The 17,320-nt window shown below is 38.3% G+C and overlaps 1 protein-coding gene across 1 annotated transcript in view; it reads right to left on the reverse strand.

Annotated features, from left to right (window-relative positions):
- ASAH2 (N-acylsphingosine amidohydrolase (non-lysosomal ceramidase) 2) overlaps positions 1 to 17,320 on the reverse strand; it is a 66,917-nt gene that overhangs the window by 33,653 nt on the left and 15,944 nt on the right. Inside the window, exons 6-8 of the mRNA XM_012659656.1 lie at positions 16,968 to 17,045; positions 2,792 to 2,912; positions 677 to 802 (exon numbers count right to left, since the gene is read on the reverse strand). Coding sequence (XP_012515110.1) covers positions 677 to 802; positions 2,792 to 2,912; positions 16,968 to 17,045 — 325 coding nt within the window. The remainder of the gene's footprint in view (positions 1 to 676; positions 803 to 2,791; positions 2,913 to 16,967; positions 17,046 to 17,320) is intronic.

Raw genomic sequence — 17,320 nt, forward strand, 5'->3', positions numbered from 1 at the left:
GATCCTTCTGCCTCAGCCTCCCGAGTAGCTGGGACTACAGGCATGCGCCACCATGCCCGGCTAATTTTTTCTATATGTTTTTAGTTGTCCGATTAATTTCTTTCTATTTTTAGTAGAGACAGGGTCTCGCTCCTGCTCAGGCTGGTTTCGAACTCCTGAATTCAAACAATCCGCCCGCCTCGGCCTCCCAGAGAGCTAGGATTACAGGCGTGAGCCACCGCACCAGCCCACATTGTTTAAATTTTTTACACCAGTATGTTTTGTTTGTAATTTTAAAAGAAAGGAAAAGGAATTTCAGCCTTATATAAAAAACCTGTAGACTTTATAATCAGTGACAAATGTCTCAGGCAGGCACTTTTTGGTACAAACCTGTGACTTCAGAAATGCCAAGGCAAAACATTTCAGATTGTCCAAATTTGGGGAAGGATGGTTAATCTCTGTTACCAAATTGTCTAACTATTCAAAAAACTTAACAGTCATTCATATGGAAAAATAGAACTTTACCTGATCAAAATTTAGTGGTTTTGGACAGGTACTTTTGAAAAAAGCAGATGCTAGAGGTAAGTAGGCCAGTGTATATTTGAGGATGATATATTTGTAAATTGATGATAAATATTCAAACATGAAGCACACATGAGATGCAAAAACAAAGAATTCATGCGCCATAGTTACCTACCCCACCAATGGGACAAGTGCTATTGGCGTTATCACAAGACTCTCCAGTGTTGACGCAATGTGGGCCGAGAATGTTGGGGGACACATCTCCTAGGTTTGATGAAGCAAAAGCTGCTACATATGGTCCCTGCCAAAAGAAACATCCAGTTGCCTTTTATTCTTTCTTATCTTCTATAATGACTTCCTTTTGAAATGCAAACATTCAATCCACTCTGGTAAACTATTCAAAATCATTTGCAGATTATAAAAAGAGGATATATAATATTCTGAGAATTTTTTTTTCATTTCTGAAAAGGCTCCCAGTGCAGTCAGTATACAGATTATTACTGAAAATATTCCAGTTATCAACGAAGCTATTCCAAGCATGAGAGTTTCACATTTATGCCTCAAACAGAAATATTTTGACAAAATAAAACAGCATGCAAAAACAAATTATAAAATGCCGACCCATCAATCTAATCTCTAGTGTTTTATCTGGAGTTCACAGATCCATTTGCTCTTTAAAAATAAATATCCTATTGGCTTAAAAGAAAAAAACAAATGTAGACTTTCCTGTTGCAAAACTGAACCTAAATATACCAGCCACCATGTGGACCTGCCCTCTGTGTATCTTTTCTCTCTCTCTTCAGCCTTATTAGAGAAATCAAGCCATCAGCCTCAACCTAACTGGTCTACCATGCTACCTCAAATGTCTTAAATTTTCTTAGGGAAAAAATATTGGATTTTTTCCAATATTACAAAGTATTGGAGATCATATGTCTTTTTTGATATTAAAAAGATAATTTATCTCAAAGTGCGTAGCACTTAGGTAGTGATCATAAATGGGAATCTCTTTTCTTTTCCCTACAATGCAGGCTAAAATGAGAAAATAGAATGAGTTTTGTCAACACAGAAGCTTGCTATGGTTTGGATGTGATTTGTCCCCCCTAAAACTCATGTTGGAATTTGATCCCCAATGTAGCAGGGTTGAGAAGTGGGACCTAGTAGGAGGTGATCAAGTCAAGGGAATGGATCCTTAATGCACAGATTAAAGTGCTCCCATGGGGTGGGTGAGTTCTGACTCTCTCAGAAATGTACTACAATAGTTCCCACAAGAGTGGGTTGTTAAAAAGAATCTGACTTCCCTGGGTTCTCTCTCTTGCTTCCTCTCTCACCATGCAATCTCTTTGCACATGCCGGCTCCACTTTCCACCATGAATGGAAACAGCAGGAGGTCCCCACCTGATACAACCATACAATCTTGAACTTTTCAACCAACAGAATCGTGAGCCAAAATAAACCTCTTTTCTTTATAAATTACCCAGTCTAAGGTATTCTGTTATAACAACATAAAACAGACTAAGGTAGAGCTCAAAGTTCAGACTGAATGTTAAGGGGAGCTAATACCTTTAAAATGGAAAATTAATTCTAAGCAAAAGCACAGAACTCTCATCCTATCTTCCATTCTGCATTTTGGTGCTTGAATGCTGGGGCCAAGCAGAGCAGGCTTCCTCTTCTCACTTATCTATTTGTAGCCACTAATTTACCCAAAGTTGAGGAGCTTTCTGGAGTACATGGACTGAGTTCCTGCCCCCACCCCATGTCTGATCCCATCATTCACTGAGTTACAAAGTCACAAAAACAAGTCCGATAGATTAGGCTTGTCTCTGACTTAGGCCTTATTACAGGAAAACAGAACAGGGTCCTTGAAAGGAAATTCACCATTAAGAGGGAAGCCTGGACTAGTGAAAAGGACACATCACCTGTCCTCATTCAGGGCTCTTACACAATTAAAAGAGTGCTTAATACTTTCCTACCTCTAAAAACAAAAGTAAACAACACAGTTTGTCATATGTTCAGCTTGATCAAAAACTACTGTATTTCACAAACATCTTAAAATTGCCCTTCCCTATTTAACTAATTATAACTTTATGAAGTCATCAATATACATAATAACTAACACAAAAAGCAAATGGTTTATTACTTATTTTAATTTTTCTTTCCCTATTAAGGAGGATGGTGAATGCTTTCTATCCACGCATATCACTATGTGAGGTCCATAATGACACTTTATCCTGGAGATTTCAATCACCAATTCTGAATATTGCATGAAGCTTTCAATGACATAAATTCTCACCTCTCCAGGTAGATAGCCTTTGTTCTTCTCTTGCTCAAAAAGATAAGATGCATAGCCCACGTTGTCACTATTTACAAGATGGTTGCTATTGTTCATGCTGACTGGGTGGATGGCAAACCAGCTGTAAAAGATTAAGAAGCCCTATATTAATCAATAGAACCAGAGAACTGGGGCCAAAAATGATGGCTAGGAAGCTTAAGTTTTCTCCAGCTGGAAAAAATATTTTAAATGATAGGCATTATACATGCTCAAGAAGTCTGATCATTTACTTAAATTAAAAATACAGAACTCTATTTTCATAAATATTTCATTGTCATCATCTTCATCGTAAGACTGGTCAGTTACTAGATGTTATACCTAAAGAATTATATAGAGATACACTTTATCCTTCAAGAGAGGCACACATAATAATTGTTCGAATCAATCCATGTCAGTTCAGTAGACATTTACTGAGAGCCAGCTGTGTGCCAAGCATGGAATAAACTGTGGTTTATGCTCAGAATCTCACAGAAGACAGAGATGTGAACAAATGGCTTTCATACGGTGTGATAAATGTTGTAAAGAAAGAGGCATAAGTGTTTGGAGACCACAGATGACTAGCAATTAACTCTTGAGGGCATTATGTGGAGAGGGAACAGCACAGCAAATGCACAGAGGTGTGAAAGGATGTTATGCATAATTCAGTATACCCTATGCATAGTAATACATTAAATGCAGAGCTATACAGTTTACAAGCTAATTTCACATCTGTTGCCTTATTTGAAGCTTACATCTCTACCTAAGTAACATAGTACACAATACTAAACATTTACTTAATGACTAAGAAGGTTTTAGGCCTTCAAGATCATCATTCAGAAATCAGTTCTCATCACCTAATAGAAGTAGATACAGGTCAGAGGTGGCCAGCTCAAAGCCGTCTGGCACTGGGCAGGCAACATAAATGAGTTATGATGGTTGGAACGATAGGGCCTGTTGTGATTGTGGAGAATTTGCAGGATCTAAAGGCTGCAGCCTCTACTCAGCTCAACCCAGTGTTGCCTTATGGGAGTGTAAGCCTGTGCTGCTTGCTCTTCCAATTTTTTTCCAAAGGAGCCACGAATCCATGTTTTCGTGTATATTTTTCAACTCTTAAATTCTTCAAGAAATAAATGGTATGAACATACAGGAGGGGAACTGCTAGACATTAAGAGATTTAAGACATATAGCCAACAAATATACTTTGTGGACTGTGTTTGGATTATGATTCAAACAAAACAACTGTTAAAAAAAGACTTTATTGATATAGGTCATTAAATATGAAATGTCCAATTTCAAATCAAAAATGTAGTTTATTATATCTCAAACAAGAAGCTGTACACTTAAAGTATGCACCTAAACTATCAACACAGTGCTGCCATCTTAATGGTAGCTCATTGATGCCAGCAGCAAGGAGCCTGGAGAGCGGAGCTAGTGGCAGTGAAATCACAAAAGGCATTTTCCACAGCTTGTTGAGAATTGAATATTTTTCCTTGCAAGAAGTGGTCCAAAGCCTGGAAGAAGTGGTAGTTAGTTGGTGCAAGGTCTAGTGAATACAGTAGATGACAGAGAGTTTCCAAGTCTAGCGTTTGTAGTTTGAGCAGCGTTGTTTGTGTGACATGTTGTTGAGCGTTATCTTGCAAGAGGATTGGCCTGTCTCTATTGACCAATCTCAGCTGCATAATCACAAGCATCCTCATCATTTTATCTAACTGGTTGCAGTAGACATCCGCTGTAATCAACTGACCAAGTTTCCACTACTGAACCTGTAGTGGATAATATCAGCACTGGACCACCAAACAGACACCATTAGCTTTTTTGGATGAATATGTGGTTCTGGACTGTGTTTTGGCACTTCATCTTTATCCAACCATTGTGTCAAACATTGTGATTGTCAAAAAGAATCCATTTTTCATCACATGTAACAATATGGTGTAGAAATGGTTCACCTGTAGGTTGTGACAGCAAAGAGAGGCCAGCTTCGAGACGATTTCTCTTCTGACACTCGTTTAATTCAAACAGAACACATCTATCCAGCTTCTTTACCTTGCCCATTTGTTTCAAATGGTCCAGTATTGTTGAAGTAGTAACATCAAACCCTACTGCTAATTCACATGTAGGTTGAGATGGATTTGCTTCCATTATAGCTTTCAGCTCATCATTTTCCACCTTGGTCTTGGGTCACACACATGGCTCATTTTCAAGATTAAAATCACCAGAACAGAACTTCTCAAACCATCAATGTACTGTGCATACATTAGCCACATCCTTCCCAAACACTTCGTTAATATTTCGAGCTGCCTTTGCTGCATTGGTTCCATGACAGAACTAACTCATAGTCAAAAATAACATGAATTTTTGACTTACCCATGGTTTCACAAAAATTGATCTTAAAAAAAATTTGAAAGATAATCACAAGCCAAACCATGCATTTGAAAGACTGAGGATGTACATTCACAATAAAAATATAACAAGAAATGTCAAAGTGAAATGTCAGAGATATCAACAGTAAAACTTAGCACTTAAGGAAATCGCATATTTCATACTTAATAACCTAGTATCAGGGAACACAGACTGGGTATTCGATCATATTAGGAGATCAATCTTAATTTGTTGGTTATGATCATTGATTGTGGCTATATTTTTGAAGTCTTTATCTGATAGAGATGCACATTGGAACCTTGATGAGTGAAAGTCATGATATATGATATTTGATTTAAAATACCCTAACAAAACAAATAAGAAAGGGAGAGGAAAGGATGAAACAGAATGAAAAAGCATTGCTAATTATTGAAGCTGGATGATAAGTTACATGGAGATTCATTACACTAATCACTCTACAGGGGGATGTATTTAAAAATTTCCATATAGTTTCTTTTTTCATGTTGGCATCCATTTGGAATTTTTTATAATACGGTATCAGGCCAAATCACTAGTCAGTGGGCTAAATTCAGTCCCCAAGATGCCTATTTGCCCCTGTGCAAAGGAATAGAAGTTATGCTGAGAGTATTCTAAGGTCATCCCCACTTGCAATATTTCTCTATTTAATAAAAATCCTTCTGTTAGATTTGTGTGTGTGTGTGTGTGTGTGTGTGTGTGATTTGTCTCTCTTAAAACTCAAGTGTCAGGGGAAATTCTAATCAAGTGTTTTCTAGTTATGTGGATTTTGCTTTTTTGGAGTTTTACTCTTCACTTTGGAAGGAAATGGTAGTGGCATGGCAGTTCCATGGTTCCCCGACCCAAATATTTCTGTCGGATATGATCACACTGAGGCCAGCCAGATTTAGCCACAATGCAATCTGTCCATTGCAAATCAAATAAAAAAACAGAAAACAATTCTCTCAGCATTGACTATTATTTAGCATTTATCAAGCAAACGATTTTATATACAGGAACTCATTTTATTCTCACAAGAATCCTTTGAGTCAGGTACTACCTTTATCTCCATTTTACAACTAAGAAAATGTTAAGTCTCAGAGTGGTGAAGTAACCTGACCTAAGTCACACAGCAGTAAGTCAAGAATCCAGGTTTGGCATACTATATAGATATGCTCTTCTCCACTAAGGGATACTGTTTCTGTCCCTTCTCTTCACTCACTTGCTCATTCACTACATACTTAGTTATCTTTGCCTCTGTGTCAGGCACCGGGAACACAAAGATGAATGAGGCATCATCCAGGCCTTGAGAAATGCTCTACAAAAAAATATGACATTTGTGCTGGGTCTTAAAAGATGAGGAGGAACTTGGCAAAGGAATCACTAGGGAAGAGGCATTCCTAGCAGAGGAAATGGCGTCTGCAAAGGCACAGAGATGTGACGGCATGTGATACGTTTAGAGAATGGATAGAGCAGAATGGATATGGGCAAGGAAAGATGGCAATTGTGTCATTCATTCAATCAACACGAATTTATTGGGAGCCAAGTGTGTGATTGGCATTGTGTTAACTCCCAAGGAAAATAAAGAGAAATCAAACATGTTCTCTACCACCAAGGGCCTTACAATTAGCCACAATGGTATCCCTGGAGAAAGCAAATGCTAAGAATTCCAGCCTGCTAATTAGAACACAGACTTGATTTCTTCTTTATTTCGTTTATTTTAGGCCTTAAAAAATAAACTGAACTTCTTCTCGGCAAAATTGAAAAAAAATAATTACTCAAAAAAAGTTATTTGAATTGCAGGAAAATAAGATGTTGTATTTTTCCTCCTCTGCCATTTGAAATGTGTGCTATTAAAATATCAGGCTTGTCATAGCAAAGTATCACGGTAAAGCATGAATATTTATAAAGATATGCAGAAAGTGGTCATTTTAATTTAAAAGGCTGTGCTTATAGCTTATTTTATATGGTCAAACAATATCCTTCAAAGCAAAGTTCAAAAGAGAGGAAGAAAGGTTTAGTTAGTTTCAGGAGAAGTTAGAAAAAAGACATAAAAGGATGAATACAACCCTGATAGTAAACATTTTTAAATAAAGATATCACATCCAGATGTAAAATAGGAAGCAAGGTTCTACCTGAGCAAGTATGATAACTAAGAGTATCGAGGAAAGTCAAGAGATTGGGGATCTTATCCTAGTTTGTACCAAAGTTAGTTAAAATTTCTGGGTCTCTGTTCCAAAACTGAAAAATAATAGAATTCAACTATACTTTGTGAATCAATAAGCATCATATTAATATAGAATATTAAAATTATTTTTCCTCCTGTACAAATGAGGCATTTGGAGCAAAAGATCTCTAGGGCCTCTTTCAATTCAGACATTTTGCGTTTCCTACTCCGAAAAAGAAAAGAATAGCCAAATGCAAAATAAAACTCCTTAAATATTCTATAGCAGTAACAAATCCATCCCAGGTTCCATTCTCCCAGACCTGGGGCACCATGTCCAGTGTGAAGATTGTGACCTATACAAAGGTGACTTGCCAAAGGGTTAAGTAGAGGTTTAATTCCAGCCCCAGCACAGCTCACCAAGTTGGGAACCTCAGTCAGCCCAGAAAAGGTGGTACCTTTAGGTGTGATTTAGACCAAGGCCCTGTGAGCTAGCTATGGCCCTCTCCGACCTAAATGTCCACAAATAAGAAAATAGAATACTGCGCATCTAAAGATAGCGTTCATGAAGATTCATGGGAGTAAGAGTAACATGGGAGTAAGAGTAACATGTTACTATATACTATACACCTCCTATATTGTACTGTGTAAACACAACAGAGGAGGCTGTAGTGGGTTGAATAGTGTTCCCACAAAATGCACACCCATCCAGAACCTCAGAATGTGACTGGAAATAGGGCCTTTATAGATGTAATCAAGGTAAAGATTGAGTGATATTATACTGGCTAGTGTGAGCCCTAAATCCAATGACTAGCATCTATACGACGAGAGGAAAGGAATAGAGAGACAGCCAGAGACATAGAGAAGAAGGTGATGTAAAGATGGAGGCAGAGGATGTAGTGATATGTCTACAAGTCAATGAAGCGAACAGTTGATAGCAACCCCTAGAAGCTAGGAGAGAGGCATGGAACAAATTATCTCTCGGAGCCTACAGAAGAAACCAATCCAGCTAATGCCTTGATTTTGGACTTCTGGCCTCTTGACCTGTGAGAGAATAAATTTCTGTTACTCTAAACCACCCAGACTCTGGTAATGTGTGGCTTCCCTAGGATACTAATACAGAGGCCACGTATTACAGTGGCTAAGAACACTAGCTCTGGAGTCAGACTCAAGTTACTCAACCTACTTAAATATCAATGTTCATATGATACATATGATAATAATAGTATCTACCTCACATCATTTGACACTTAAAAGAACTAATACATGTAAAGTGCTTCGCACAAAGACTGGCCCATACTAAGAATGGAATGAATGTTCCCTATGAGGACGTTGATGATGCTGATATTGATAGAGCTGCTGCTGCAGCTGATTACAATCATTATGATGATGATAAGGGAAAGAGATAAAAAGCTCTGAGCATAAACATATGTATGATTCATAAGATTAATACAATGTTAAATACATGAGGGGGCGTTCAACATATGCAACACGTGTGTATTCAACCCATATGATATGGGCATGAAATGATTAAATGAGAATAACCTGCCCTCTGGTGGCAGAGACTTGCGTGCTCACAAAATGCCCATGTGCGCTTCCATTTCCCAGTCCCGGGAACAGGGTGGGGCAGGTAAATAGCTCTGACCAATCACAGGTGTGCAGACGACCACCCAATCTTTATTAGACTTTGCATGAGTGGGAAATAAGCTTTTAACGTGTTAAGCCACTGGAGATTTCACATTCTATTTTAGCACTTGGCATTAATTTTTTTGATTAACACACCTCTTTTTCACTTCTTTCACATTTGTCCTCGCCCCACCCAATAGCAAACCGTTTGGGGAAAGAGAGAAAAGGGTGTTTCATTGTGTTATACTGTAATGATTACTGGGCCTAGATTTTACCCAAAGGGCAACCTGGAGTAAACTTTAAACCAGCAGAAGCAATGACAAAAAGACCAGAAGACCAGACTGCTCAGATTTAAAAAAGACAATGAGCTGTAGCCAGAGGAGCCCTTCTAAGTTCCAGGTAAACCTGGGGCCAGCATCGAGGAGCATATTTCTACGATCTCTGCTCCAGAGAAGAAATGTGCATTCTCAACTAATCCTTCTGTTATCTTCAAAAATCCTGAATGAAAAAGTCTCTCTAGATAATAATATTGGAGAGATATCTGGTTTGGGTGGATTCCATTCAGTCACAGCAATCAAAATTCTTGTGCCCTTACATGGTATGATTAAGCGATCGACAAAAGAAAAAGAGGAAATGGCCAAAAAGAGTATTTTTTTAAATTCAGCCTAACTACGAATTGAAGAAATACAAAGGAAAACAACAGTGATTTGGCTTTTTTGAGTCTGTTACTTGGCAACAATTATGAAGCATGATAATACTGAAATTGGCAAGAGGACGGGAAACAACATTCTGCTCATGTCTGAGTAGCAGGAGTGCAAAACCTTTCCAGAGGGCTGTTTAGCAATAAAGGAAAAGCTTTAAAATACAAGCATTCTCTTTGGCTCAGCAATCTCATTCTAGGAATTTAGCTTAAGGAAATCGTTGCAAATACACAAGATATCTGTTCAAGAATGTTTATCACAATGTATTTTGTGATGGAAAACACTGTAAATAACCTAAATAGCAAATGATTGCTGATTAGTTGAGTACATTATAGTGCATATAATAGAGTACTAGACAGTAATTTCTAAATGGTGATTTTAAAAATACTAACTGGCATTGAAAGACATTCATAAGGTATTGCTAAATGGGAAAAAAAGGTGAGTTGCCAAACTGTATATACAATAAAATCCTTTTTTAAAAAATATGCTTAGAAAAAAGTCTAAAAGGCTATGTAACAAATTGTTAACAGAAGCTATCTCTGAGTCCCAGGATTACCAGATGATTTTTTGACTTTTAAATTTTTTTCTTACTATCAAAATTTTAGAAAATATATAAATGAAATGAAGAATATTTTTAAAAAACCACTTGATACAACACCACAAGTGAACCCTAAGGTAAACTATGGGCAATAATGATGTGTTAATGGAGATTCATCAATGGTAGCATATGTACCATTGTGATGGGGGTGTTGATAGTGGGGGACGGCTGTGTGTGTGGTGGGAGAGGACATATATGAAAACTCTCTGTACTCTCTGCTCAATTTTGCTATAAACCTAAAATTGCTTTAAAAAATAAAGTTTATTAATTTAAAAAATAATAAAACCTATTTTTAAAAAAACTATGCACTGGCACAGTATCATTTCTGCCATTTTCTATTGATCAAAGTAGTCACAAGTCCATCCAAATTTCAAGGGCTAGAGAAATCATCTCCCTCTCTTGTTGGGCAGTGGCAGAGTCACTTTGGATAAAGCACGTGGAGTAAGAGCTATTATTGTGTTGCTGTGGCCATCTTTGAAAACTGCAATCTGCCATGTGAAGATTTTTTTTTGGAATCTCTATCAATACAAAAAAGACGAGAGGTGAGAGAGGAGGAAAAAGAAGCATTGAACCCGTGAGACAAAATGAAGAGATACAGAAAAGTCCAGATATATGATAATCACAATCCCTGAAAAGAGACTAAATTCATTATTATAAAAGACAAAGATTGTCAAAGTACAAAACACATAACTAAACCTATATGATATTCTTGAGACACACTTAAAATGTAAAAACAAAGAAAGATTGAAAGAAAATAATAGAAAAATATGCATTGTAAATTCTAACCTGCAAAGAGCTGAGTTAGCTATATTAACATGAGACTCCATAGACTTTAAGACAACAAAATCATTATTAGATATAAAGAGGATCACTACGAAAGCAAGCGAACAAAAAAAGCAGCTTGATAGTCTCAGTACATGGAGACAGAATTGTTAACATTTTTTACAGTATTTTATAGCTTCCAGTGGCCCAGAGTGAGTAAAACCAAGCAAGCATCCGCTTTTACAGAACAACCTTTTAGTCGTGCTTATTTCTTACTATATATTTCACATAGGGAAAAGAACAGAAGCAAATGCCCCTGATTATTAACCATGGTTGATTTGGGATAGTACAATTTTGAATTGATTTTTCTTTCTTTCTACTTTACGTTTTTCAAGTTTTCTATGATGAGTATATATTATTTTTATACTGAAAAAAAAAGCAACTTGGAAAACAATAATAACCTTACAGATATCTTTAGGTTAAGAACTTTCCAGAAATCCAACAATCAAGTAAGTCCAATGTGTTCTGCCAACTGGTTTTTATGGCTTTGGTTTCTAAAACTTGGGACAATTTAAATTACACAAGGCTGATTTATCTGTTATCAGTCAACTGTCATTCCCTTGTCATCACAAAGCCCTTCTTAAGCACCTTCACTGGGGATGGACCAGACACAGGCTGAGAGATTCCTACACAACCATGGCCAAGCTCCACTGGAGAAGAACACAGACAAGCCATAGGAAAGTCAGAGCAGGAAAACATCATCAAGCTTCACAACAACATAGAGGGGGCAGAACAAGAAAAAGAAATGCAGTGCAGGATGTAGAAACAGAGAGCAGGGCTTTATGAAACAGGGTTAAAACTAATGGAGAAGGCATTTATGAAGACAAAGACAAGGTGAAGTGGGGAAAAGAGAGCAGATCAAGAATAGTTTGGGGAAGGGCAGTCACCGAGGTTTCAGCATTTGTGATTTGGCTGGGGGCGGTGGGTAAGTGGACTCAGGGGAGAGTGTAGAGGGAAAAGAGAGAGAACAGTCAGATGTTATAATTCAAGAAGTCATGCATGTATTATATGTCAATTAAAAACAAAATTTTTAAAGTAAAAAAATTTTTAAACAGAAGTTACGGTTATAGATGGTAGAGATTTACATGCACAACTGAGTTTTATAAGTCAATATCATTTGAAGAAATCGATGTAATTCTACAAATTGGATTTTTCTAAGTTTGTACACAAATTATTCAAATAATCTGCACATATCACTGCCATTATTGTTTTTAAAATATGCCTTAAAAGGATCCCCTTACAAGATCCCTCTCTATAAGAACAGGATGTGCAATACATAAAACAGAAGGCAATGGAGCCGTCATTCAAACATCTGCTCAGACCTTCCTTACCGCTCCAGTGAATAGAAACCATGTCATACTGATTCCTAGAGGGCTAAGAAGGGGAGAAGGGAGGGGAAGGGGGAGGTGGGGAGAGAGGAGTCCATGTCACTTCTGCAAACAACAGAACTCAACAAAAGCAAAGAGGTAGGCAAAGGGAAGAAAAGCAAGACAAAGCCTGTTCTGTTGCCTGCCGCATGCTTGAGGAAATAAGCCAGCCTCCCTTCACCCCACCACCCCACCATTCTCCCACTCCCTCACCCCTCCCCGAGCTGCCTCCACAAGGGTGGCTGTGTGAAAAGTGCCTCCTCACTGACCAGATCTGCCATTCCAACTATCCGCACTCGTGACTTTCTTTTTGATGCAAACATTTGTAACCTCTGTTTTGCTTTCTCCCTTCACAGTTTCTTCATACACATGATGTCTTAATACATCGGGTGATCTCTCAATTCCATTTCTTCCACCCCGTTTCTTCTGTTTCTTCTACAAACTCTTTGAGGTGCCTTCCATAGTATCCCAAAGTGAATTTTGTGAATGCTACACAGCTTATAATTTTATTCAGAATTCAGAACATCCCAAACATGTTCCCCATGTCTGGAGAAAAAAAATCACTTAATGTTTTTGTGTAAGGGGGGAAAACAGGCACAAAGATAGAAATATTATTTTTATATACATAGTTCAACTGGAGCAAATGGTGGCCTCACCATTGTAAAGGGCTTAATAGTTTATGGAATAGTTTCAGGAATATAGTTTTATTTCATTCCTCAAGTCATTGCTCTTCCTAACCCTTCGACAGCCCTCACCCACAACCACAGCTTAAAACACTTTAATGATTTTCCATTCCTCTTGGTATAAAGACTGAAATCTTTATCATGCCATCTAATCTCTGGCTCTAACTTTATCTCACAACACCCTGTCTCACTGCCCTCTGCACTCTGGCCCCACACACCTTCTATGAGTTCTTCAAATGGACCATGCTTCTCCATCTCTGTTCTTTTCCAAGCCTTACCTGCATTGCATTTTGCCAGTTAATTCCTACTCTTCCTCCAGTTTTCAGCTCCATTGTCCATTCTTCGGAAAATCTTTCCAAATCTCTCTGGCAAGGTCAAATTCCTTTAAGATAGCTCTACATACCTTCCTTTCCCAGTACCTAACTCAAATATAATTTAATTATGTAATTAGATAAATCTTTGCACTTAACCCAATTATTAATACAATTTTACGTGTATGGTAGGACTATCTGAGTGTCTTCTGTTCCCATCAGTAGACTGTAAGTCCCATAAGGGCGGCAACTTTGTCTACTTTTGCTCATCAGTGTATCCCTAATACTAGCTCAGTTCATGACACACATATTCCACCGACATTTAATAAATGAATGAATGAATAATATCTGTGAGGAGACAAGATCTTATATCCATGTTTGAGAAACGTGGAAACAGTCTCAAAGAGTTTAAGGGGTTTGTTCAGGGAGCACAAACATATGTATTGAACTCAAAGGTACTTGATTGCTGATCTCAAGGCTAGGGAACTCATCATTCCAAGGGCTGGGAAGTACTGCATGGTAATAGCAGGTGCCTAGTGCAGACTTGTTGAATGAAGAAATGAAAACAAAAATGAAAGGAAGGAATGAATTATAAACTCCAAAATGATTTTCATTGAGAAAATGATAGTCTTAGCTGTGGCAATGGGAAGATCACATCACCTTTCTAGGCCTCTGTTCCCCAGCTCAAGGTTGAACTAGATGATCTCCATGCTCTGCAATTCTGAGTTTCTCTGCTTCCAAACTCCTCACACCTTGGGATTCTGTCTAACAGCAGGCACCTACATATGGTGGCTGAGTTACTTAGCAGCCCAGATTTGACTTTATGTTTTAGATCATTTTTAATGTATTCAGAGAGCAATTACACTATGCAACAAGAGGCAATTGCAGGAGCAATTACATCAAAGATAACATATGGCAGCTATGGAAACAATGGAAAGTTATTACAGGGTGTTAAGCACAGCAGATGGAAAAGCTTTGCTGTAACCTTGACAGTTGACCCTGGAACTTCCAGATACGCAATATAATTATATGTAAAGAAGCGAAGAATATCTGGTCAGAAAAATCATATTTTTGAGTTTTCTGTTCCCATCGTTAAATGACTCAGAAACTAATAAAAGGGAATCGTGAATGGCCTCAGTCATTTAGTCAAAAGTGAAATAAAAACAATAAAGGAAAAGCCACCTTCTCCTCCCAACAAATTTGGGATTCTCAGTCTAACTAGTCAAGAGATGTAAGCTCTTATCCTGACTGATTGAATTCCCCACTAGCATGCTCCACAATCTAGAGCTAGCTTACCTTACCTCTCACCCACTCCCTGACCTGGCCCACACTCTGACCTCACAACTCACTGTTTTTCATGACTCCTCCTTCAAGGTCCAGCTCAAATGGAATTTTCTCTTGGAAGCTTTGCACAATGCTTTCAAAAAGAACCCAGGGTGGCTCATGCCTGTAATCCTAGCATTCTGGGAGGCCAAGGTGGATCGCTCAAGGTCAGGAGTTCAAGACCAGCCTGAGCAAGAGCGAGACCCCGTCTCTACTAAAAAATAGAAAGAAATGATCTGGACAACTAAAAATATATATATAGAAAAAAAAAATTAGCCGGGCATGGTGGCACATGCCTGTAGTCCCAGCTACTCGCAAGGCTGAGGCAGAAGGATTGCTTGAGCCCAGGAGTTTGAGGTTGCTGTCAGCGAGGCTGACGCCACGGCACTCACTCTAGCCCGGGCAACAAAGCAAGACTCTGTCTCAAAGAAAGAACCTAGGGCTACCGCCTCCAAACTCCCACAGCACTTATTCACTCCCACCTGATAGTGCTGTTGATCATCTCATTTATGTCATGGTTACCTGTCTGTGTCTATCTCCTGTCCCAACCACCCCACTAGCCTATGAGACTCTTCAAGATAGAGACCATGCCTTATTCAGTATAATGCACCCCGAGCACACAGTTGCATGCCTGACATTTAGAAAACATGTTGAGTTAAATGCTAGACAGCAACTAATCAATAGATGAATTTACTGGAATGGAAGAATAAGTCCTACTATATCAGCCCATATAGCAAATTTTATCAGGGAGTTTTCAGTGACCCTGCTTCAAACCCAAAAGAGTAACTCCAATGCTAAGAATTTTAAGCACTCTGGCATGCCAATAATGAAGTTCTTTAGAAGTGGTAGAATCTTATTCTATTCCTTACCTTTTAGCTAAAATGAATAAACTCTTTTTCTATGCCAGACACAGACCTATAGGTCTGCCTGCATTATCTCATTTAATCCTCAAACAACCCCATGAGGGGTTATTATTTCCATTTTCAAATAGGATAGTTGAGGTCTAAGTAGATGAGTTACTTTCCCCAGGCCACAGGGTTAGTAAGTGGCAAGCAGGGCTGAGATTTGAACCCAAGTCAATCTCACTCCAAAACCTGAATTACTTATCACCATGTTGTTCTCCATCTAGTTTCAGGGCCAACACTGATGTGTGAATTGTGAATCATGGTGTCTAATGTTTTTCTTCACTACTTTATTACTTTCAATTTACTGTTAATTTTATCCACATAGAATCTTTCACTTAGGTATTTCATAAATCTACTTGGCAGACCTTTCATCACTTTTATCACACTTATTATTGACATTTTAAAGGCTGAGTTTATCCCACAGTATGCTCAAAAATGTTTAGGGATAGGATAACAGAGAGACGGAGTAGTCACACAACTCTCCAAATTCACATAGCTAATAAGGGTGAGAGCTCAGTGTGAACCCAAGCTATGTGACTCCAGCACCCAAGTGCTATCCTACACTCCCTTAGGGCATCTCTGTATCACCTGTAAGTCCACAGGTCAAGGTGTCTGGCACTACATTACCCATCCAGTCAATTTCTGAGTCAGTCCAATCACAGTGACCAAAATCACATATGAATGCAAATGCCTTCTTTCCAAATAAAACAAAATCCATGTTTTCCTGTGTCTGCCAGGTAATGGTGCTAAAATCTGTGCCAAGCTGTAATTTTACCTCATCCTCTTCCTTTAGGTGGTCTCAGTCCACTTTTATCCCTAATCAGCATGTCCTGCATTGGACCTAATCCTTTTAAGAAAACACATGTAAATAACCTCAAATCCATAATTACTTACCTGGTTGATCAGATTGTTTTCTCATTTTACCAGGAGATAACTGTCCGCCATCGTAGAAGTGCTACATATGAGAGCTTGACAAAATAATAAGTGCTAACGTTTACTGAGTTTTTATATCATATGCCAGATGCTGTGCTGAGCTGGCTCTGCACTTATGTCATCCCTCTATAACCTGATTTACAGGTAAAGAACTAAGCCCTGAAAGGCTGAGAGCCCTGCCCAACGCCCATGGCTGCATTCCAGTTGTATTTGACTCCAGAGTCTGGACTCTAAACCACACAACTTATTCTCAGTATCTGTTGGCACTACTCTAGGCTCTTTTTTCCCCCTTTATTTAAGAAAAGCTACCCAGACAGAATTTTTTTTCCAAAAAAAAAAAGAAATAGAGTACCTGAGAAGGCCCAAGTCGTCTCCATTCAAATCTACCATTTTCAAGACTACCATTTCCTTGTCTGTATTTGAAGAATACCTAGTCAGCAAAACAAAGAAACTTAGTTCTATGTTAGAGTCTGACCCTCAAGTATGACAAACAGCAGAAGCTGACACAAAAACACCTCTGGGTTAGCGAGGCACCCTGACAAGCAGTAGTCCTAGGAACTGCACCCAGAACCTCATTCCTAAGCTGAGGAGATGATTTAAAGTTGTGATCAAAGTTTGGGGCACTAAATCAACTACCTGGAGCTAAAATGTATATCTTTATGTAAAATATATATAATATTATATAACACATATGTATTTCTTATA

Source organism: Propithecus coquereli, unplaced genomic scaffold (genome assembly GCF_000956105.1).
Source record: "Propithecus coquereli isolate 6110/MARCELLA unplaced genomic scaffold, Pcoq_1.0 Scaffold63, whole genome shotgun sequence".
In the NCBI taxonomy this organism is placed as follows: Eukaryota; Metazoa; Chordata; class Mammalia; order Primates; family Indriidae; genus Propithecus; species Propithecus coquereli.